This window comes from Porites lutea, chromosome 4 (assembly GCF_958299795.1).
Source record: "Porites lutea chromosome 4, jaPorLute2.1, whole genome shotgun sequence".
NCBI classification, from domain to species: domain Eukaryota; kingdom Metazoa; phylum Cnidaria; class Anthozoa; order Scleractinia; family Poritidae; genus Porites; species Porites lutea.
Window position 1 is genome coordinate 30,541,508 of NC_133204.1, and position 23,518 is coordinate 30,565,025.

At 39.6% G+C, this 23,518-nt stretch overlaps 4 protein-coding genes and 1 non-coding gene across 5 annotated transcripts in view; 4 read left to right on the forward strand and 1 right to left on the reverse strand.

Annotated features, from left to right (window-relative positions):
- Window positions 1-23,518, reverse strand: part of LOC140933281 (probable ATP-dependent RNA helicase DHX34) — a 32,742-nt gene that overhangs the window by 2,131 nt on the left and 7,093 nt on the right. The window contains exons 6-15 of the mRNA XM_073382813.1: window positions 11,494-11,628; window positions 10,443-10,497; window positions 8,295-8,472; window positions 7,628-7,667; window positions 7,304-7,357; window positions 6,995-7,075; window positions 3,624-3,779; window positions 2,453-2,560; window positions 1,380-1,476; window positions 153-637 (exon numbers count right to left, since the gene is read on the reverse strand). Of these exons, the coding sequence (XP_073238914.1) occupies window positions 153-637; window positions 1,380-1,476; window positions 2,453-2,560; window positions 3,624-3,779; window positions 6,995-7,075; window positions 7,304-7,357; window positions 7,628-7,667; window positions 8,295-8,472; window positions 10,443-10,497; window positions 11,494-11,628 (1,389 nt within the window). The remainder of the gene's footprint in view (window positions 1-152; window positions 638-1,379; window positions 1,477-2,452; window positions 2,561-3,623; window positions 3,780-6,994; window positions 7,076-7,303; window positions 7,358-7,627; window positions 7,668-8,294; window positions 8,473-10,442; window positions 10,498-11,493; window positions 11,629-23,518) is intronic.
- Trnay-gua (transfer RNA tyrosine (anticodon GUA)) lies at window positions 6,304-6,389 on the forward strand. Its single transcript is given in 2 exon segments — window positions 6,304-6,340; window positions 6,354-6,389. It is a non-coding gene; the product is annotated as a tRNA-Tyr (tRNA).
- Window positions 12,940-14,708, forward strand: LOC140935366 (neuronal pentraxin-2-like). The gene is made up of 4 exons (XM_073384915.1): window positions 12,940-13,243; window positions 13,554-13,779; window positions 14,038-14,165; window positions 14,372-14,708. Exons 1-4 carry the CDS (start codon window positions 12,976-12,978, stop codon window positions 14,620-14,622), a joined length of 873 nt encoding a protein of 290 aa, XP_073241016.1. The 5' UTR covers window positions 12,940-12,975; the 3' UTR covers window positions 14,623-14,708.
- LOC140935367 (neuronal pentraxin-2-like) lies at window positions 17,325-18,365 on the forward strand. The gene is made up of 3 exons (XM_073384916.1): window positions 17,325-17,510; window positions 17,766-17,896; window positions 18,084-18,365. Exons 1-3 carry the CDS (start codon window positions 17,347-17,349, stop codon window positions 18,332-18,334), a joined length of 546 nt encoding a protein of 181 aa, XP_073241017.1. The 5' UTR covers window positions 17,325-17,346; the 3' UTR covers window positions 18,335-18,365.
- On the forward strand, window positions 20,214-22,413 carry LOC140932920 (neuronal pentraxin-2-like). Its single transcript, XM_073382418.1, has 4 exons — window positions 20,214-20,481; window positions 20,841-21,063; window positions 21,276-21,403; window positions 21,644-22,413. The coding sequence occupies exons 1-4, from the start codon at window positions 20,214-20,216 to the stop codon at window positions 21,892-21,894; spliced, it is 870 nt and encodes a 289-aa protein (XP_073238519.1). The 3' UTR covers window positions 21,895-22,413.

Sequence of the window (23,518 nt, forward strand, 5' to 3'; positions counted from 1 at the left end):
CGTTTATTCCGGCTAATCGTTACCATCAAAATTGCTGCTCTATTTTTTTGCGACGATAACAGTTTTACTGATACAGAAAAAATTGATATCAATGTGCTTTTCCACGGCTCTTTCTGAGGGTACTTTACGTTATATGGTTAAAAAGGTCTCACCTGTAACCACTCGTCATAAGCATTCAGCAGAGTAAAGGGGTCGCCATGATCAGACTCTAAGGGCTGCCGCAGTGACGTCACATCCGGATCATGATCGAGCCTTCGAGTGAAAGGAGACTGGACACTAAGAGCTGCGGCAATAACCATCACGGGCTCAATCACGTGAAAAACCGAACCAATCAGCAGCATTTTTCCCACGACGACATCAACAGGTAACTGGGCCAGCATGTGACCAATGGGAGTCAAGTTCTCGCTATCTGTCAGCGCGCCTTGCTGTTTAAGAAAGTGGATTGAATTTTCCACATTCGAGGCAGGAGGCGGTTCTATAAATGGAAACTCCCTAATGTGGGTGATACCTAGGGACACCATTTGGAGGATAATGGAGTCCAGGGGCACCCGATGGATCTCAGGAGTGGTGTACTGTGAAAAAGCGTGGTAGTCACTTTCTGAATACAAACGAAAGCACACACCTGGACCTGTACGACCTGAAATACATCACAAACAAAGTATAAACAAGACAGCGCAACGTTTCTTTTTCTATCATGCACTTAAGACTTGTAACTCCCTTAGCTCAAACACTTGAAATTCAATATCACGTAGCGAGTTCAAGAGGAGACCAAACAGGAAGGTCCCAGTTGTGTTGATATAATCATTATTAAGTATTACGTGTATTACGTGTACCACAGTATTACGTGTATTATTTGATTTTATGTATTTTTCAATTTTATGAATTTTTAATTTTATGTTATTTTAGATTTTATGTAAATTTTCAGGTAATTTTAGAATATTTTAAAGAACTTTTAAAGAATTTTTGATTAATTCTAAAGCCCCAAGGGGAAGAATTAATTAAACATTGTATTGTGACTAGGAAAATTGATAAGTGAATGAGTGCGTCATGAAATAAATTCCACAAGGACGTCGATCAATGAAAAGACGAGAAAAGAAATCAAAGTGATGGAACAATTTACACATTTTACAAGCCACAATACCTATATGTAACTTAAACGAATTTCAAGAGTCCGAATCAAGTGGTTGTTGTGAGAATTGAATAAATCGTTTATTTCAAAGTTCCCAAAGAGAAACCAGGCTTTAAAAATAATCAAACAGCATTGAAAAGATAGGAAAATATTGAATTAAAAGTCGCCAAATCACAAACATTTTAAAAAACATTTCAAGAGTGTATTTTCTACCCCTTTTCTCTGTAACTCGACAAAGAGCCTGTCTCACCTGCCCTGCCCTTACGCTGCTCAGCACTGGCTTGACTGATCCAGAATTCACGAAGTCGCTGCATTTTAGCCTCGGGATCATAACTCATCTCTTTTACCTGCAGTAATGAACAATTCAATGAGGGGTTAGCCTGTTCGGATCCTAATACGTCCCTGAGAAACTGCCCACCCATCCCTCCCCTAAGCCAACATTAACACTTACTTCTCACTTAGGGCAAAATGTTGGTGTAGGGGAGGGGTAGGAGGGCAGGTCCCAGAAAAGCATAATGATCCGCCTGTTCAAGGCGTTCAGATAGTGGAGAGTGGCAAGAAGTCAGAGAGCGAGAAAAAATAGGGAAGGAGAGGGAGAGGGAGAGAGGAGGGGGAAAGTGTTATTTCGCTCTCATTCCACAAATATTTTTCACAGGGGAGAAATGATGCCTTGCAAGTTTTATTTTAGGAAGATCTCTTTCCCATTTCGAATGTCACCTGAATTATCTTATGCATCCATCGTAAAATCACCTGCACCTATTGTCGCGAACTCTCAATTGACCTGCATGACTTGACCCAAATAAAGGTCATTAACACAATGGCATATATGGCGTTGCATCCAAGCATAACAAAAGAGAGTTTAAATTCTACTGAAAACTAAATTTTCTAAAGAAATAGTTTCAAAGTCAGTAAACCTCTTTGGTTTGTATTCACTGTTGGAATAACCACGGATTCTGCCTGTGCGGAATGCTGGTATTCTCATAGCCCCCCCACCCCCCCTACCCCGCGCAGACAATTGAGTCGAGTATCGGGGAAGTCCTTTTAACTATTTAAGCCATCTATTCCATGATGTCAGTATCTTTGCCAAGTAACGCTGTTGTTAGCCGGGTTACGGTTCTTGACCCTCCCACCTCCCCTTCGGCGAGGCGTATCCGCCTCTCCGTTCACTGTCTTACGATTCTGTCTAACGACCCTCTGCCATTTCAAAATCTCGCTTTCCATAACTTGGTTTTGCGAAGGCAGTTATTGGTTGTTACAACAGTGAAAATGGTTTACGATTGAGTCAATAACGTTACATTATAGGGTTAAGTTCTTGTTATGTACCTTTCCAGAGTCAACAATGAATCTAATGCCGTCAATAGTGATGGAAGTTTCCGCGATGTTCGTGGACACAACGCATTTGCGCACTCCTTCCGGGGAAACATCAAACACCTAGAGAAAAGAAAATATGATGAGTGAAATATTTATCAAAAGCGAGGATGGCTAAATCGCGTGGGTAGGTGGGTCATGGGTCGTGGAACAGGGTAACAGAGGAGCAAAGGAACAGGGGAACAGGAGACGGGAGAACAAGGCAAAAGAGGAACAGGGAAACAAGGGAACAACAGGAACAAAGGGAACAGGGGAACAAGAGGAACAGGAGAACAAAGTGAACAAGGGAACAGGGGAACAAGGGGAAAAGGGAACAATGAAACAGGGGAACACGAGACTGGAGAACAGGGAGAAGTGGAAAGAGGGGAACAGGGAAACAAGGCAACAGGGGAACAGGTGACAGGAGAACAAGGGAAAAGAGGAACAGGGAAACAAGGGAACAAGGGGAGCAGGGGAAACAGGGGAATAAGGGGTGACAGGAGAACAAAGGGTACAGGGTAACAAGGGGAACAGGGAAACAAGGGGAACAAGGGGAAACAGGGGAATAAGGGGTGACAGGAGAACAAAGGGAACAGGGTAACAAGGGGAACAGGGAAACAAGGGGAACAAGGGGAAACAGGGGAATACGGGGTGACAGGAGAACAAAGGGAACAGGGTAACAAGGGGAACATGGAAACAAGGGGAACAGGGAAACAAGGGGAACAAGGGGAAACAGGAGAAAAGGGGGAACAAGGGGGAACAGGGAACAAGGGGAACGGCGAACAAGGGCGAACGGAGGAACAAGAGGGAACAGGGGGAACAGGGGAATAACAATGGAGTCTCTTCACTTGATGCCACATCCGTCATAGCCTGCGTAGCAAGCGTTTCCGTTTGGTTTCAAAGCAAAGAAAGACAGAGGAACAGGACTTTCGGTTTTGGCCGCCCGAGAAACTCGTCGCTGTCTTTGACTCTTGTTCCTCGTTTTTTGCTCCGAAACCGTACGGAAACGCTTGCTACGCAGGCTACATCCGCCATGGTGGTGGTGCTCCAAACCAGTCCTTATCTGATGTAAAAGCTTTCTTCTGTCGCAATAAATTTGCATAGCTGTTGGCCACGCTCTGTAGCAATAAGAAAAGCCGGTTTTTACCTTGTCTTGTTCCTCCACTGACAGTGAACTATGCAATGGCAGTATAACCCACCGGCGAGTCCGCTGTGCATATTCCCTTGCGGCGTCAACAACAGCCGAAATTTCCGACATACCACTAAGAAACATCAAAACATCCCCGCGCTCAGAAGAAGGATACTGCGAAAACAAGAGCAATAAGAGACGTTGTAAGAAAGCTGAAGTCTAAAGCTAGGTGAAACGGACGCAACAAGTCCCAGCACTGATGGCCCTTAGCTAAACGTTTGACCAGTTTCATTCTTTGCGCAACAACTCCCAACAACACGCAACAACAAGTAACAGGGTGTGTGTAAACGGACGCACCTGTAACAGCGAACAATGTTGAGAGTTGTTGGCCAACAATGTTGCGTCCGTTTCCCCGGCGCTTGAGGCTGGTCAAATATTAAAACCGTGTACCCCCGTCCATGTACTGTACATGACCTTCATTTACAAAGCTGTATACTTTATCTAGTTCAGTTCTCTTATTCTTATAGGGATAAAAAGACAATAAAGGTCTAAGAACGTGTATGGTACTGTTAAAGAAAAAGAAATCACTCCCAAGTGTGATGCCTAGTTCAAAATGAATTGATACTAAACACATAATTAACTAATTAATTAATTATATTTATGTCGTCCTTTAGCAGCATGATTGAAAATAAAAATATTGTTGAAATGAGGCCCTAAACTGCATCATTTTTACGCTTTTACACATTTTACCTTACACCTGTGTATATTAATATAAATATTTTTTTCCACCCCTTATTATGCCTTTAATCGGCGAAAGCTTGGATTCCAATTATATTTTTGTAGAAAAGCAGTTTACTGCCTCATTTGAACAATATTTCTAAGATTAATTGATTAATAAGTGAATCACTAAATAGATAGATAATGACTGACAAGACGTCGATTTACTCAATCTGTCAGGGAGAGGAAGGAAGGAGTAACATGGCAGGGGAGGGGAGGAAAAGGATATTCTGCACCTAGTAAACTCTGTTTACGGCACGAATATTCCGGCGTGTGATTTCTGACAATAACCTATGGTCGAAAAAAAGGTTAGATTGAGCAGAGAATGTTGACAAATTTATCCCGTACAACTTTAAGATAGTTATATACGTCATCATAGTCTTCAGGCGCGGTTACCCATTTCGTTGCGCCGTTACCAGGCACTTTGAGGGAGTCGTTCAGTTTCACATTCATTTGTTTGGTCAAATATTTGAGCCGTTTTTGTCGTCATCTTGAATTTACGACGTAATGCGCTCCCACAGAGTCATTAAGGACTTTAAAATCCAACGAAGTGACAGCAAAGAGAACGTCGCTTAAAAAGTGAATTTCAGTCTTTATCGCGATTATCCCTACTTACTTACTTATTTTTTTTAACTGTGCGCGAACCCTCCTGAATTTGAATTCCATAGGGCCATATTCAAGTTCAGAAAGCGAAATAACATTTCCTCGTTGCTTGTTTACATTCTCCATACAACACGAAATTAGGCATTTTCACGTCGTAGTCATGCAAAAACGGTAAAAAAAATGTACAAAAATGAGTGATGCACGTGCAAAGTTGTTGTTTTGCTTATTAAACGTATTGTTCTTCAGAGGTTCTCGTTATCGTCGAGTCGTTGAATCTTAAAGTCCATATTACCACGAGGTCAACCGACGCGGACTCTGCGAACGAGATTGCCAAGCAAGTTTCTCTGATGTTTGGTCTCCCCAGCTTAAAACAAGGGTTTCAGGAGAGTGTTTGTGCAAAGTTTCGTTTGCTACGAGAATTTTGGCCGTTTCTTTTGCTCTGCGGGTAAGTTTCAGTTACCATGTTGTTTAAAGGATTTATGAAAACTAACAGCACAACTAAGAAAACTCGAACGCGCTTCCTAATCTAAGATTGCTACTAGTTTTAAACAAAGTTTTTTTGCTCCCAGTCCAACGCTTCAAGTTGCGGCCATTATGACGAAGAGCAAAAAAATGGCAACTATAAGGCCACGTCAGCACAAATCCTTATAACAAAATATGTGGTTTCAAAACTGTCCGGATTCGTGTGGATAGAGCCTAAAATTGCAGCGAGAATCGTCAATTTGGCGACCTGTGTTTGGCGGAAATAAGCCGAGCTGCAGTGTTTTCATTAGTTGATGGTCTTCCAAAAATTAGGGTGAATTGATTTACGCGAAATGTTATGCTCTAATTTCATTACCATTCACTTTTCACCCTGGCTGCCCGGGCTTTAAGTGATATCGCCCCGTGGGGAGGAGGGTGACTTAACAGAGTTTTATACGGGGAGGCTCCGCTCCAAGGTCTAACGCCTTTAACCCAGAAAAGGATACCCCTTTCGGGCGGAGCTTCCCCTTATAGGCCATAATAGGGAGTACCCTCCCGTACGGGGGATATCACGTGCCCCTCCAAATTTGAGTGCAAAAGTTCGTTGGCCATTGTGATCATTTTTTTCCTAGCAAACAATATTAAATGTCTGGCGACCATTCTATAATTTTCGCTTGCCAAAAGGGAATTTGAGCTTGGAGCACTGTAGTCGTCTTAACGTCCAGATTAGTTTACTGTTTTTCTAGGTAACTCTCTTGACGGATATGGGAATAACGCAAAAAAACCAGAATAAAAAAAATCAAAAGCCTATGGTGGACGATTTCTGTCTTGGACTTACTCACCGCCACTCGCGATTTCTTCGATAGCTCAGTTGGTAGAGCGGAGGATTGTAGAGTACACGAAGTCATCCTTAGGTCGCTGGTTCGAATCCAGCTCGAAGAAAATTTTATAATTTTCTTTTTCTGTTGTGTTTTTCACAAGAACATAATTTCATTCGAAAGACTCGCGCCACACGTGACGAGCACCACGGAAGACATTGACGTGTAAACGCTTTTACGATGCTACTACAAATTTAAACTGAAGCACGGTAGAAATTATACCATTGTCCCCTTAAAGGGGCTGTGTCACGGCAGTCCAGTTCATTTTGTTTAATTTTGCCAATTACTCGCCCTCAATCGCTATGGAACTTAAGGTAAGCGAAGAAATTAGAGGTAAATGACAAAATCAGAGATCATACTAGACAAACAAATATGTCTCCTGAGCATTATTTTTGAAGTTGCAAGCAGCAGGGATCAACTTTGAAAAACTGTTAGGCTGAACAGTTTTCCAATACCCTAATTTCAATCCGTTTCAATCTTCTTCAGTTTTGCCCATCCGTGGCGTCTGTTGTTTCTGTTATGTTATTTTAACCTTCCTTTAAAATTTTAAGCGGTTATTTTTGTTTCTCTTAATTTAACGGGCATTTCGTAATTTCCTAATTTGGCTGAATTTCGTGACACAGCTCCTTTAAGTCGAATATACTTTTATTAAAGAGGCCAATAACTAACCTTATGATCAATAAGCTGCATAATTCTGAGGTAAGGGGAGGGATCCAGTCTCTCCGAACGACTTGAACTGCTGGAAACTTGCTTAATACGGCGAAAAACAATAAGAAAATTAATGCCACAATTTGCGATGGAGAAACGCAATCCACGAAACAAATCAAGGAAATAGATAGCCTGCGAGCAAGCTCTCCTATTTGAGTAAGCGAAGTGAGCCTCGCGAGAACGCGCGAGCGACAGGTTCTCGCGAGACTCGCTTTACTCGCCCAAATAGGAGAGCTTGCTCGCAGGCTAAGAAATAGAAGTCACAAATACCTCAACTTTTGTTGGTTGGTAGCGCACTTCAATGGGAAATAGTCGGCCTGGGATCTGCATTGGAGATATTTTAATAGAAATTAGCGATTTACTTTAGAGTCATCTCAGTTTTACGTCACGCTCGTCCTTCGCCACTTAAAAAACAAGATGGAACCTGGTCCGAGCTAAGACTTCTGGGACTGTTACAAAGGACAGGTAAATCCCCAGTAACGATCCCACAGTCAATTGCGGGACGAGTTTCGGTTCCAGTTTCCTTCTATTTTATAAAGTGGCGAAAGGGAGTAAAGATTCAGATAATGACATCATCATACATGAAGTACTGACCTGAATCACCGGGGCTCCAATGAAGTAGCCCGCAAACAAGCTATTATAAACAGAAGCAGAAGAAATGTTACCTCATTGTCTAACTAAATCAGTAAAATCAACAACAACAACGACAAAAACAAAAAAATTTCTGATTGCTACCTGTGTGAGTTGATTGTTTCTCATGTCATGCCCATTTTTGCTATTTTCAAATTATTCTCGCATAGCTTGTTACAGGCTCCAAGATAATGCGGAATAGGGATCGAAAAAAATTGCGCGAAAACCGTCTGCACTGACCTGGAACCAGTCTACTTGACCAACCTCTCATCCGTACAAACAGGGAGTGCTCACCGTTGTGGTGAAACAAGTGAAAGACCCAGGAGGAACTTCTGCCCTCCTCCCCTACATTGTATATATTTTACCCGTGGAATTCACTGAACAGAGACACGTTTGCCCTAAATTACCTATGCACAGCTAACGATAGCTTGAAAAATTTTTCGAGAACGAAATGAAGAGCCTCTTCGCGGAATAAGTGCTTACTAATGATATTGAAATAAACGAACCGGGCACAAAATAGAGCATTTACGGTGCGTGGTCATTTACATGCATTAAAAGTTGTAGCTATTTCAAAGAGAACCACCTCAACACCCTAACTTCGCCAAGTACATCGCGCAACCAAACAATGTACCTGATATTAATAGTAGCAGACATTAGAACAAGCTTCAAATCAGCACGCGCCTGCAGTAAGCCCCGTAACACACCCAGCAGAAAATCTCCGTGAATATGCCTCTCGTGTACCTCATCAACCACAATAACACTGTACTGACTCAGGATGGGGTCGGAAGATAACTGACGCAGCAGAAGACCTACAGGTGAAAAGGCAATGAGGAAAAGAGGAAAAAAATCTTTCATTTATACTGATAAAAGCATGAGCTCTTTACATAACTGGGTTTGATTGGGCAAATAAAAGCGGTGCACTTTCGCAAAGTACTTAACTAGAAAATATACAGAATGATTACAGGAACACCTCTACAGGGTGTCCCAAAAGTTCGTTCCTCTACTTTATGAGTCTCTGTAATTCAGTGCGATTGGACTAGATAAGCAAATCATTGAAAAAAAAGTTGTGTCTTTCAATCTAATTTAATATTTCATACTTTTTTGTGCCATCTTTTGACTCGAATATTCGATCGATTTGTGTACTCTCGCGCCAAAGGTGCGCGTGCGCGAGTATATTTTCCCGCCACATATTTTGTGTATTTAGTGACCCGAATTGCGCGTGAATTCCTTCCGTGCTTTATGTGAAGATCATGAAAGACAAACCCTGTTAATGCAAAAACGCTCAGCTACGTGAGAGTATGCACATGTTTACGTCGATTTACTGGCTTATCAGTTTAAGAAATTGCTAGAGAATTGCAAAAATCCGAATGTTGGGTGGTAAAATGGTCATGGAGAAATGAAGGTTTTGACGACAAGAAAGAAAGGGAAGACCGAAAGTCCTGAATAAAGCAGCTAAAATATTTTTAAAGGAGGCTAGGTTAAAAAGAGAAAATTTGACGAGGTAAATCTCATGACAGTCTACAAGTTAAGTTTAGGGCTGGTTCATGAGAAACGAAGGTTGGATGGCAAAACAAAACCCCTACTCAGTCCGCCAAGCAACGTTCAGCTCCTCTCAAATTTGTAAAGAAGTACTAAAGCCTTACAGTGTAAAGAGGCCGGTATGATTACCTTTTTTTGAATGAATGCCCAAAATAATTTTTTCAACTGCTTCATAAAAAAAATGATACTGTCTGGGGGAAATAACATTAATAATAATAACATTTATTTATACCGCGCAAATTCAACTATACAGTTTTCAAATGCGAAAAAGGTGCCTCCTACCTCCGACCTCCTGCATACCAGGCGATAAAGAAAACTCAAAATGGACCATCTGGGGCTCTACCCTCTGCACGCTACAAGACTCATCCCAATCCATGCCGCAACGGTTACAGAATGTGAAAAAATACATAGGGGGACATGCCGGTTACTGATCCTCTGAATACATTTACTCGATAGAGCAATAAAAATTTTCCAGAAATTTCATGTAAAAATAAACTTTTGATCAAAAGTTATAGCACATGAAATTAGAGGAACGAACTTTTGGGACACCCTGTAGCATCTACAAAGAAGTGTTGCATAATGTAATCGGACTGACCTCCGATTTACCAAGCTCTAAGAAGATACAAGACAATTACGATGCTCAAATAATCTGGGTTAAGAAGAAAAAATAGTGACGAAACATCTCAAGTTACAGCTGTGGGAAGTGATTGTAAATCGGTGGATAAAGTAGTGAATACAATAAGGCCCGGTATAATAGATGTAATTTTTTCTTTTACACAACTAGCTAGTTAAAAATCTCGTGTAAAAAGGTTTAAGGAATTAAATTTGATCTTGTGGGAGAACGACCCACCAGTTATACTCAGTTTGAGACTAGCACCAGAAGAAATATTGCATCGGCTAAAAAGGCAGCTACATTTTGGCAACTTTCAAAACGGAATAACAAGCACCATTTGGTTTTCTTATCGAAATTTCCGGTTTCCCAGTCTTTATGGTATAAACCCATGGATTACAAACTATGGGTCTGTAACCTCGGACGCTGGTACACCAATAAGAATGAATATTAGGTGTAATCTTGCCAATAATTGGAAGGGATGAAGACATTGTTCTTACTATTGCAATTATGGAACCGATAATAATACCGTAAGCCTTTAACTTTTGACGCTTCGAAAGGCACCAAGTGTTTTATAATATGGTAAAAATGTGTTACTACTAAGACGGACACCATGTTTTCTACATATACCTTCTGTCAGGAACAAAATCCTTGTGGCACGGGTTTTGCTAGCTTCAAATCGAATCTGTCATCGGAAAAAAAACTTTTTTTAGAAAGAAATCAACACGATGAAAAGTGTAATTACCAGGTCACTTTTATACATTTAAACGATGACTGACTGAAATCAAACGCGCCAAAAATACACAGTCCATCGCTGTATCAGATATTCACAATGGTAAAAACAAACTATAAAAAAGCGAATATAGAAGCAAGTCGGACCTTCTGAACTTGCTACGATTAACAATTCGGAATAAAAAAACATCATACTTACATAGGGCGTTATAGTATGAGAAAATGATCACTAAGAATACGCTTTAAAAATTGTACATATATATTTTTAAAAAAATACGAATATGTACAACACAGAACAAAATAATACAAAATCGAAAAAAAAATAGCCACACTCACTAAAATACTCGAATAAAAACTAATGGTAATAAATCAGTTATCAAAATCGAAATTATTGAAAAAACTGAGGCTATGTTCAAATTATACCGGCCGGATAGCTCGTGCGCCGACACGAAAATCCTACTGGATAGGGCTTCTGCTCTCACATACGGACGCTGCTTTCGGCGCAATTTCTGTACCGGAGCGAAGCCTTTGAAAGTGGATCGCCACATATTAGATAGGTTTCTGCCACTATTCTTCGCAGTGTGAACAGGTTTCCACCGGATCGTAGCGGAAGTCAATGACTAAAAGCGAAGACTGAAACCCACTGAGAAGGCCACTCTTCGTCACGGTGTGAACAGGTTTCCGGATCGTAGCGGAAGTCAACGAGTAGAAGCGAGGACTGAAACCCGCTGAGACTTTGAAATATTAAAATATTCAGAAGTGAGGATTGGACCAAACCGATCAAGTAAGACGTAAAATGACTTCTTCTAGTTCTGTGCCGTTGCTGTTCATGACTGTACCAGATATCTTATGATGTCGACAGGAAAAGCGAACCGGTGTTTGTCATAGCCCGAATCATACTACAAGATGCAAGTACTGCCACTGCAAGCTTCAGTTCATTTTCCCTTACCTGATATCCTACTTGTGATCCATACTCATTCAGTGTTTCATATCCTACTCTTTTGGCCAATGAGATGCAAGCAATCCGCCGAGGCTGAGTGCAAGCAATCCGCGTAAAGCCAGCGTGTAAAAGGTACTGAGGAACCTACAAACATGACGGAAGTAGAAATTAAAGGGTTGGCTAAGATTTCCGGACAGCCCCATACAATTATTATGCATACGTTTCCAGTCTATTCGTATAAAATAGTATGAGATTGCTGCATGCATGATAAACTGATGTATGAAGATTTAGGGAAGTCTTATCAAGGGTTGAAAAAAAAAAGGATTCCGCCGCCTTGATTGGGTACCTTTGCCGGTCACTAATATACATCTCAAAACCTTGTGAATTTCCTAATGCCACATTCATGATTACTGACATTGTTGTCACTGTAGTTACGTCTGACTAGCACTGCGTGTGTTGAATTTGAATTCGCCCCCATGAATATTTGACAGCTGAAACACTGAGGACCAAACGTAGGCTAGACATACCTCAACACAGTCTTTATTCACCGCACTTTATTCGTTATAATCTCCAACATTTTGTTCCGTATTGATATTTCTATTTCTCGCTGGGAGAATAGACTGAATTGACTGTTGTCTTATCTTATTTGTGTTATTTCCTCTCGAAGAGAATTTTAGTGATCAGAAGGATTTTGTTTTGGATGGTTAACAAGATTAATATCTAATTTTGGCGCCGGATTACATTCTGATTCACTCACTCGGGCAGTGATTTGTTACGAATTTGGTTGAGGAATAACCCCAAGTACAAGACTAAAGACTTTTTATGACTCGTACTTTAATTTCTCAAGGTATAAAGAGTACACGTAGATTATATACATGATAAATTAAGCGACAGTTTCCTGAATCGTCAGTATATGCTTTGGAAAAAATTCACTGTATTCAATTCATCGCAAGACGTATATTGCTTTCAGAATTTACTAGTAGAAAAAAACTTGATTTAGGAAATTATCATGAACTAGACTTTTCTTTTTCTTCGTGTAACATTTTGTTTGATCTGATTAGCAATTGGATAACTTGAGTCGTACTACTATGTATCAAAATGATAATATTGCTTATTAAACTTCCTGTAAAAAGGACTTGTTTATGAATCTATATTGAGAATGGACTATACGAATGCGTCGCTTTCTGAATTTACCTTTTCCCCTTACCTTTTGTTTTAACAGTCAGGCTTTTGTTTTTACATTTTATACAATAATAATAATAATAATATCTTTATATCGGTTCACAAGCTCATTATTTTCTTTTCTAAACGTTTGACGTAAATATTTGAACATGGTTTAGTAACTGCATACGTAATCAAACAGTATTTGTATGCATTAACTATCAAGAAAAAACGACTTGTTCTGTTAATTTACACAAATTCGATTTCGGACCAAATGTCTGACACAACCGAAAAGTTGTTAGTCTAATAGAGGACACAATATTCGTCAACATGTTCGATCCGAATTTCATATGGTTTTATCTGTGTTTCGTGGCTGTTCCTCAAATTTCTTGGTCTGCCCGAGTCAACACAACAGCTTCGGATGGGAAAGTGATTATTTCTGGGAATCATAACGAAGTTGTTGTATCTACAGATAGAGATAATAAGATTGCACTCGCTAAGATAAAAAGCAGTTTGGAGTCAGTTAAGAAATCGAACGAAGAGCTCTTCTCTCGGGTTCAGAACATCTCTCAGAGGTTGTCGGCTCAGGAAAGTCAAAGTACGAATCTTTCGAGTCTGGAAACAAAAACGACCATCGAGCGGGCAATGTATATTGTTTTGATTAAACAGGTTTTACAATAGGGTGATTTTTTCCCGATTTTTTTTAGTTAGCTCTAGCAGTGAAATTATCATTAATTTTAGATCCCAAGCTTTTAAATTACAATATTAAGAGTAAACCCTTGTCCGCATTTATAAACCCTTTATGCTCTTCAGTGAAGACCATGTAAGACCGCTTTATTGGCTTTCTTGTCAATAAGTCTCGCGTCATCCTTCAACAAGCTGGAATAATTTATTTGTTCTTTTTGTAGCAAACAACTACGCTTTGCATTTCACCCGCAAAAGCACCACTGACTATGTCACGACACTTGGCATGCCAAGCCTCAAGGCCGTCACAGTTTGCCTTTGGATGAAGTCTTCAGATAAAGGAAATGAAGGAACACCGTTGAGCTACGCAGCCTCAGGATCAAAATACAGCAATGAATTGCTCTTTCTGGACTACAGAAAGTTCAGATTTTGGATAGGAGGCGAAGAAAGGTACAAAAATCCCTAAAGACGACTTTAAACAGATAAATATCATTCTCACAGGAAGCCATAAATGCTTCAGGCGTCCGTAACTAGGTTAGTGTCGACATATCCTTACGGTGCTCCTGTAACAGATACTCTTTACGAAAATTAGCTTAATTACATGTAGTTTTTAAGAGTGAATGTACTATTAAACGACTACGGACTACAAGACAATTAACAATAATAAAAGTGTAAGAGGGAGGTAAATCAACTTTTCAACTTCTTTAGAAAAACAGCTGTATCCGCCAATGATGGGCAATGGCACCAAATCTGCGCCACATGGGAAAACAGTGCTGGATCATGGAAGATGTATAAAGATGGAAAGGTGGCAGCTTCTGGAAACGGTTTAAAGACAGGTATGCTTGGCCTCTGTGACTAACGTGGCACTGCACGATTAAGAGTGGATAGCGTTGAGCTATATCAGTTCTAACTCTCAGAAAAAAACTTATAGTGTGGAAGTAAAATTACTGTTTGTTTTCGCTCTAGTAATACTAAATAAAAAAACTAAGTTAGCTGCAAGGAGAAAAATTAAAAAATTTCTTTCTAATATTTAAATTTCCAGGTCATGTGATTCGTGGTGGTGGGGTGCTTATACTTGGTCAAGAACAAGATTCACTGGGAGGAACCTTTGAAGCCCATCAGAGCTTCATTGGTGAATTAACAGGTGTCAACATCTGGAATCACGTGATCAATGAGCAACAGATCAACCACATGTCCAAGTCTTGTCTGAGAGGGGTGGGGAACGTATTCCAGTGGAGTGACTTCAAGTCTCACGTGAAAGGCTCAGTGCTTTCGATTAAACAGTCATGTTAGTATCAACCACGAGTCTACATAATGCTGTAAACTCCGAAGAAAAGTAGTTTTGTAACCAGTATGGGCAAGAGCCATTATTATGGCTCTTGGAATGGAGTATAAAGCATTAAAACAAGAACAACAACTTACTGATGTTTTTTCGTGTCTTAAATCATACAACTTATTTCTCGCTTTCACAATCTGTCTATGTACTTATGCATGTTAATTTTTTTAAATATAAATTAGCCGCTGTGTTAACCTTTCATAGTTTACTGGGGATGATATCCTATGGTACTACCTCTTTAGCAGTACTTTCACATGGTACTATATATTTAGTATGAAGTTTTAACTTTTGAGTCTGTGGGCGAAACTCTATGGTGCGATCATTCAAATGACTCTCCCGAAACGGGGGAAAAACGCGGCCAAGGAAAACTTCCCGCTCTAATTCAAATAGGCCAACTGCACGATGGCGTCATTTTACTACTACGACCAGAATTCTTTTCGTTTTTCCCTTCAGATTTAAAATTTAGTAATTCCAATGAGCTTTTAATAACAAAAGCTGTAATTTGCACAAGAAAGCAAAACCCTGAAGGATTCTGGTCATAGTAGTAAAATGACGCCATCATGCAGATGGCCTATTCCCCTTGAAATTGATGGTTTTGTATTCACTGCATGTACCGTTCCTTTCTCCGACGTAATCGAGCCTATGATTTGAGTTTAATCAATTAGGTTCAGTCTTGAACAAAGATAAATGGAGCAAAATCGAACTCACAACAAAATAGAAGTCAATCGAATGCTGGTGTTCATAACGCTATGTCTGTGTCAGATCGAAATTTTGTTCGTGTTCATTTGAATTAGGCCGGGCTGCTTCAACCCATTTTTCAGATTGAATGAAGAACACTTCACTTTTAATCTGCACTACAAACATTCTGGTACGTTTGCTAACCGTAAATATGAAGAAATGTCTTACCCCAAAAAATCCGAAAATGTGCGACCCCATTCTAGTCAATCCAGTCGTGAAAATGCGACCCCATCCAGCGGCACATCCTCATTAGCCTCTTAAAAGGAAGTACACCCCCGGGCCATTTTCATGGCCGAGAAATTGGTTGGTCTAAGGTGTGAGCAAATAGTAAGCAAAAGAAAGCAGAAAACCCCTTTTGAAATTGGCGTGTATATGTACAATTTGCAAGGTTAACTCTAATTTACCGAGAGTGCCTGTAATAGCACACCAGCTGGTAGCGCTTCTTGTGACAGATCCTTCTCTGCTCTGCGTCGTCTAAAGCTTAGACACGTTCTTCAATGAAAGAAGAACACCTTCGGGGAACCAACTACATGTCAACGCCAAAGGATATTTATGAACGAAAATCAAACTGGAGACATCTTTTTAATATAGGTTAGTAAGCCAAACAGCATGCAGTGTTCTGAAATGTTTAGTGCACTAGTGCTTGAATATACGGTTTTGTTTCAAATTAACAGGACCTCGGAAATAAGCACTTTTGAGCACTGAAAACACCTTCCTTTTCACACTTATTCGAGGTCGATATTAATTTCGTAGACATATCTTATGACAAGTGTTGAAAATAGTGTTGCGGAGCCTCCAAAGTTGAAAAAAATGTCTGGGGGAGACCCCCCCTAAAAGGCTCTCGCCTTCGGCACTCGAGATAATGCCCCCCCCCCCCCCCCCCCCCGTTATAAAAAACCTAGCTACGGCCCTGTTATTAAACCTCTTGTAAACAGGACTTGTTTATGAATCAACATTGAGAATGGACTATACGAATGCGTCGCTTTCTGAATTTATCTTTTCCCCGTTACTTTTCGTTCTAACATTCAGGCTTTTGTTTTTACACTTTATACAGTAATAATGAAATCTTTATATTGCTTCACAAGCTCATTATTTTCTTTTCTAAACGTTTGACGTAATTATTTGAACATGGTTTAGTAACTGCATAGTTACGCAAACAAACGGTATTGGAACGCGTTAACTATCAAGAAAAAAACTATTTGTTCTGCTAATTGACACAAATTCGATTTGGGACCAAGTGTCTGACACAGCCGAAAAGTTGTTAGTCTAATAGAGGACACATTATTCGTCAACATGTTCGATCCGAATTTCATATGGTTTTATCTGTGTTTCGTGGCTGTTCCTTCAAATTGCCTGGTCTGCCCGAGTCAACACAACAGCTTCAGATGGGAAAGTGATTATTTCTGGGAATCATAACGAAGTTGTTGTATCTGCTGATAGAGATAAAAAGATTGCACTCGCTAAGATAAAAAGCAGATTGGAGTCAGTTGAGAAATCGAACGAAGTGCTCTTCTCTCGGGTTCAGAACATCTCTCAGAGGTTGTCGACTCTGGAAAGTCAAAGTACGAATCTTTCGAGTCTGGAAGCAAAAATGACCATCCAGCGCGCAATTTTTCCGCGTAATACTGTTTTGCTTAAACAGGTTTTACAATAGGATGATTTTTTCCCCGGTTTTTTTAGTCAGTTCTAGTAGTGAAATTATCATTAATTTTAGATCCCAAGCTTTTAAATTACAAAATTAAGAATAAACCCTTGTCCGCATTTATACACCCTTTATGCTCTTCAGTAAAGACCATGTAAGACCGCTTTATTGGCTTTCTTGTCAATAAGTCTCGCTTCATCGTTTAACAAGCTGGAGTAATTTATTTGTTCTTTTTGCAGCAAACAAACACGCGTTTCATTTCAACCGCAAAAACACCAGTGACTATGTCACGACACGCGGCATGCCAAGCCTCAAGGCCGTCACAGTTTGCCTTTGGATGAAGTCTTCAGATAAAGGAAATGAGGGAACACCGTTGAGCTACGCAGCCTCAGGATCAAAATACAGCAATGAACTGCTCTTTCTGGACTACAGAAAGTTCATGTTTTGGATAGGAGGCGAAGAAAGGTACAAAAATCCCTAAACACGACTTTAAACAGATAAACATCATTCTCACAAGAAGCCATAAATGCATCAGGCGTCCGTAACTAGGTTAGTGTCGACATATCCTTACGGTGCTCCTATAAGAGATACACTTTATGAGAAATGTCTAAATTACGTGTAGTTTTTAAGAGTGAATGTACTATTAAACGACTACGGACTACAAGACAATTAACAATAATAAAAGTGTAAGAGGGAGGTAAATCACATTGTCAACTTCTTTCGAAAAACAGCTGTATCCGCCAACGATGGGCAACGGCACCAAATCTGCGCCACATGGGAGAACAGTGCTGGATCATGGAAGATGTATAAAGATGGAAAGGTGGCAGCTTCTGGAAAAGATTTTAAGACAGGTATGCTTGTCCTCTGTGACTAACGTGGCCCTGCACGATTAAGAGTGGATAGCGTTGAGCTACAGCAGTTCTGACTCTCAGAAAAAAAATCTTTAGTGTGGAAGTAAAAGTACTGTTTCTTTTTCGCTCTAGTAAAACTGAATAAAAAAAAAACTAAAAACCTTCTTTCTAATATTTAAATTTCCAGGTCATGTGATTCGTGGTGGTGGGGTGCTTATACTTGGTCAAGAACAAGATTCACTGGGAGGATCCTTTGAAGCCCATCAGAGCTTCATTGGTGAATTGACAGGTGTCAACATCTGGAATCACGTGATCAATGAGCAACAGATCAACCACATGTCCAAGTCTTGTCTGAGAGGGGTGGGGAACGTATTCCAGTGGAGTGACTTCAAGTCTCACGTGAAAGGCTCAGTGCTTTCGATTAAACAGTCATGTTAGCGTCAAACACGAGTCTACATAATACTGTAAACCCCGACAAAAGTAGTTTTGTAACCAGTATGGACAAAGGCCATAATTATGGTTCTTTGTATGGAGTATAGGACATTAAAAAATCACAACAACAATAACAACCTACTGATGTTTTTCACGTGTCTTAAATCAACAACTTATTTCTCGCTTTCACAATCTATATACTTATGCATGTTAATTTTTAAAAAATATATAAATTAGCCGTTGTGTTAACCTTTTCATTTTCAAAGTCAATTTTATATAGTTTACTGGGGATGATATCCTATGGTACTACCTCTTTAGCACTACTTTCACATGGTACTATTTATTTAGTATGTAGTTCTAACTTTTGAGTCTGTAAGCAAAATCTAATGGTGTGATCATTCAAATGACTCTCCCGAAACGGGGGACAAACGGGGCCAAGGAAAACTTCCCGTTCTAATTCAAATTCCCCCTTGAAACTGATGGTTTTGTATTCACTGCATGTACATTCCTTTCTCCGACGAAATCGAGCCTGTGATTTGAGTTTGATCAATTAGGTTCGGTATTGAGAAAGAACAAATGGAGCAAAATCAAGCTCACAACAAAATAGAATTCACTCGAATGCTCGTGTTCCATTACGTCATGTCAGTTGTCAGACTGAAATTTTGATTGTTCTTGTTCATTTGGATTAAGCCAGGCTGCTTCAACCGGATGTCGATTTTTTTTCAAGTCTTGTGGCTTTTTTGCGTTTCCGGGGTCTTGAATCTTGCTTCCCTTTTCGCCCAGAATAAGCCAAATTAAGGCTCCCCAACAACCTACTTGGGAAATTTGGGAATGTCTTATTTTCTGTTTTAAAACACCAGATCAAGCACCTTTGCTAGTCATCAAAAATGCTTTCTGAACCCTTGTGAACGTTCGTTAGAGAATCTCCTGATGACCAGTGTACGATTGTCAACATTGTTGCCAGTGATTGTACCTGTTCGGATGTCTTTATTAGTCCTTTATGTGGCTTTTTCGTTTTGTCAAAAAGTGCTACATCAGCGACCGAGGCCGTTCAAGATCATGGGGAAAGTTTTGTCTTTATGCCGAAATTTCAAGAAACCTTTCCAAAAAATAATTGTAATACCTTGGTAATAGAACGTGAAAAACAGCAACGTCTGTAAATCGTAAGTAAGTAAGTAGAAAAACTCCAAATATGTTAGACGGAAAGAATTGCTAACCAGAAATTTCTAGGCAAAATAATTTGCTCCTTCGAACGGTAAATTTTACTGAAAAAAGCCGTTCGGTGCCCCTAACTGATGTCTGTAATGTTGTGTCATACGCTTGGTTAGCTCTGTGTTTAATTTGAATTCGCTTCCATGAACATTTGACAGCTGATAGAAGGCTAAACGTACATCAACATATTCTATACTTTTGTTCATATTTTCTGGCAATCGCCAGTTTTAACTGCAGTGAAATGTGTTGATAGCCAATAAATCCTTCCAAAACGTTGCATATACGGTAAAACGACGTGTTTGTGAATCACGGTGTATGAAAAAATAAATAGAATAAATAGACTACAACGGCTCAAAACACACGTCTGAATTTACCAGTCTTATCGTTTGTCATTTGCTCTTAGTCTTGTTCAAAGTCTATGCAATAATGACATTTCAATAGTGATTATATTATAAAATGAGCTCTTAATGGAGGTTTCATAATTCTCTTCAACTCTTGAAACAAAAATATTTCGAAACACACGGTCTACTGAGTTCAAATTGAACATGTCGACGAACACGAAAAAAGACTTGCACTTTTAATTTATACACTGTACATATGTACTTTGAAATTAACAAAGGTCTGTATCACTCAAACGTCCTTAGTATTATACAAAGCGGTTCATTTTGCAAACATGTTCGATCAAAATTTCGTTTTGTTTTATCTGTGTTTGGTGGCTGTACCTCAAATTGCTTGGTCTGCCCGAGTCAACACAACAGCCTCGGATGGGAAAGTGATCATTTCTGGGAATCATAACGAAGTTGTTGTATCCACTGATCGAGATAATAGGATTTCGCTCGCTAAGATAAAAAGCAGTTTGGAATCAGTTAACAAAACGAACACAGAGCTCTTCTCTCAGGTTCAGGCCATCTCTCAGAGATTGTCGGCTCTGGAAAGTCAAGGTAGAAATTTTTGGAGTTTGTTTGGCGAAATAATGCTTTATACTCAGTCAGCAATAGCTTCCGCGGAATAGTGTTTGTTCAAACGAATTCTACGATAAGACTTTTTTCTTGCTCAATTTCCTTTTTTTGAAATTATCATTCAGTTTAGAACCTAAACTGTATAAACATTGTTAGCTGTATAATTAGAGTTGATCCGCCATCTTGTGTGCAGTTGTTCTATTGCTAGCAGTCCGAGAACATAACAATTAGAAAATAATTAATCACTTTCGTATTTACAATTGTAAACGCATTCAGTGAAGAGCGCTTTTTGATTTCTTATAAATAAGTCTCAAATTTGTTCATTTCAATTGTTCTTTTAGCTACGAACGACTACGCTTTGCAATTTACCAGCAAAGGAACAAGTGACTATGTTATCAAACGCGGCACGCCAAGCCTCAAGGCAGTCACAGTTTGTCTTTGGATGAAATCTTCGGATAAGGGAACCAAAGGAACACTGCTCAGCTACGCAGCGTCCGGATCAGATAATCAACTGCTCCTGTACAACTATAAAAAGTTTCAATTGTGGACAGGACAAAAATACAGGTACCAATGTCCTATGAGTTAACAAACAAACAAATTTCGCTTATTGTGGACCTAAGCAGGCTCCGGTTGTTCAAACCCCTTGCCGGATAAAATGCTAAGTGCGGAAGATACATGAGTGTTATGACAATCAATTTTGCATTTCAACTTGAAACACGAATGTAAAAAAAGAGACAAAATAATGAAATCTATTATAATCATTTCATTACATGTAGAAACACAGCTGTATCGGCAAACGATGGCCAATGGCACCACATCTGCTTAACATGGGAAAACAGCGCTGGATCATGGAAGATGTATAAAGATGGAAAGGTGGCAGCTTCTGGAAAAGGCATTAATACAGGTATTTTTCTCCTCTGCGACTAGGTGGGCAGTTGACGAAGAAGTCTAAATACTTTGATAAAATTTTGGTAAAATAACTAGAAACCTCAATAGCAATGATGATAGAAGTGCCTCAGGACGTGGAATTTTTTTTTTTTTTTTTTTTTTTGCTCACAAAAGAGAAAAATATTGAATACTGTCAATGAATTACGAAGTACAGAAAAGTATTAAAGAAGTTGATTTCTAATTCTTCAATTTCCAGGTCATGTGATTCGTGGTGGTGGGGTGCTTATACTTGGTCAAGAACAAGATTCACTGGGAGGAACCTTTGACGCCAATCAGTGCTTCATTGGTGAATTGACAGGTGTCAACATCTGGAATCACGTGATCAATGAGCAAGAGATCAACCACATGACCAAGTCCTGTCTGAGAGGGGTGGGGAACGTATTCCAGTGGAGTGACTTCAAATCTCACGTGAAAGGCTCAGTGCGTTCGATTAAACGGTCATGTTAGCGTCAAGCACGAGTCTACATGCTTTAAACTCCGGAAAAAGTAGTTTTGAAACCACTATGGACAAGAGCCATACTTGAGGCTCTTAGTATGTAGCATCAAGCATTAAAAAAGAAAAAAAAACTTCCTTATGTTTTTATGTGTCTTAAATCTTACAACTTATTTCACGTTTTCGCAATCTGTCTACACTGTATGTACTTAAGAATGTTATTTTTTAATATAAATTAGCCGTTGTGTTAACCTTTTCATTTTCGAAGTCAATAGTACAGTTTACTGGGGATGATATCGTATGCTACTACCTCTTCAGCAGCACTTTCACATGGTTATATTTATTTAGAATTTAACTCTAACTTTTGCCGAGTCTGTAGACGAAATCCTATGGTGTTACCATTCAAATGAAACCTCTTCAGCAGTACTTTCACATGGTACTATTCATTTAAAATTTAACTCTAACTTTTGAGTATGTAGACGAAATCCTATGGTGTGATCATTCAACTGTCTCCCGAAACGGGGAACAAACGCGGCCAAGAAAACTTCCCGTTCCAATTTAAATTCCCCCTTGAAATTGATGGTTTTGTATTCAGTGCATGTACCATTCTTTTCTCCGACGTAATCGAGCCTATGATTTGAGTTTAATCAATTAGGTTCAGTCTTGAGAAAAGATAAATGGAGCAAAATCGAGCTCACAACAAAAAAGATTTCAATCGAATGCTTGTGTTTCATTACACTATGTCTGAGTCAGATTGAAATTTTGTTCGTGTTCATTTGAATTACGCCGGGCTGCTTCAACCGGATGTCGATTTTTCAAAAATCCTGTGGCTTTTTTGCGTTTCGGGGTCTTGAATCTTGCTTCCCTTTTCGCTCGGAATAAGCCAAATAAAGGATCCCTAACAACCTACTGGGGCCCTTCTTGAAACAATGGGCAACCAAAGAACTTCGTATGACAAATACGGTTTTTGAACAAGAAATTTGGGAATGTCTTATTATATGTTTTAAAACACCAGATCAAGCACCTTTGCTAGTTATTAAACATGCTCTCTGAACGCTTGTGAATGTTCGTTAGAGAATCTCCTGATGATCAGTGTACGATTATCAACATCGTTGCCAGTGATTGATCACAGGGACACCCAACGACCGCGAATGTTTCCAAATACGTCAAAAGTGCCTAAGCCTGCTACACAGCCGTTTTTGCGTGACGACACTAAAAGCGGTTGTGTGGCAGACTAAAACTGCCTCAAATAGTTTTCTCTATGTTTTATAACCAGTTTTGTCAATTTCGAGCGGCTCTAAAAACTATGTATCTGATCGGATGTCTTTAAGAGAACTTTGGTCCTTTAGGTGGCTTTTTCGTTTTGTAGAAAAGTGTTACATCAGAGACTGTGTTGGGTCCGGTCAAGATGTAGCCGTACTCTCATGGGGGAAGTTTTGTCTTTATACCGAAATTTCAAGGAAACCTTTGCAAAAAAAATCGTAATATCTTGGTGATAGAGTATGAAAAACAGAAACCTCCGTAAATCGTAGGTAAGTGAGTAGAAAACCTCCGAATATCTTAGACGAAAGCAACGGTTAACCGCAAAGTTTTAGGCCCTTTTCGAACTTTTGAAACTTCTGGGCAATATAATTTGCT

What these genes read in the sequence shown, in the direction of transcription:
- LOC140935366 (XM_073384915.1), top strand. Translation starts at nt 12,976, where the DNA reads ATGTTCGATCCGAATTTCATATGGTTTTATCTGTGTTTCGTGGCTGTT. An exon ending in TGGATAGGAGGCGAAGAAAG is followed by an intron (nt 13,780 to 14,037) that starts GTACAAAAATCC and finishes CAACTTCTTTAG; the next exon opens with AAAAACAGCTGTATCCGCCA. An exon ending in TGGAAACGGTTTAAAGACAG is followed by an intron (nt 14,166 to 14,371) that starts GTATGCTTGGCC and finishes TTAAATTTCCAG; the next exon opens with GTCATGTGATTCGTGGTGGT.
- LOC140935367 (XM_073384916.1), top strand. Translation starts at nt 17,347, where the DNA reads ATGCCAAGCCTCAAGGCCGTCACAGTTTGCCTTTGGATGAAGTCTTCA. An exon ending in TGGATAGGAGGCGAAGAAAG is followed by an intron (nt 17,511 to 17,765) that starts GTACAAAAATCC and finishes TGTCAACTTCTT; the next exon opens with TCGAAAAACAGCTGTATCCG. An exon ending in TGGAAAAGATTTTAAGACAG is followed by an intron (nt 17,897 to 18,083) that starts GTATGCTTGTCC and finishes TTAAATTTCCAG; the next exon opens with GTCATGTGATTCGTGGTGGT.
- LOC140932920 (XM_073382418.1), top strand. Translation starts at nt 20,214, where the DNA reads ATGTTCGATCAAAATTTCGTTTTGTTTTATCTGTGTTTGGTGGCTGTA. An exon ending in GTCGGCTCTGGAAAGTCAAG is followed by an intron (nt 20,482 to 20,840) that starts GTAGAAATTTTT and finishes TTGTTCTTTTAG; the next exon opens with CTACGAACGACTACGCTTTG. An exon ending in TGGACAGGACAAAAATACAG is followed by an intron (nt 21,064 to 21,275) that starts GTACCAATGTCC and finishes CATTACATGTAG; the next exon opens with AAACACAGCTGTATCGGCAA.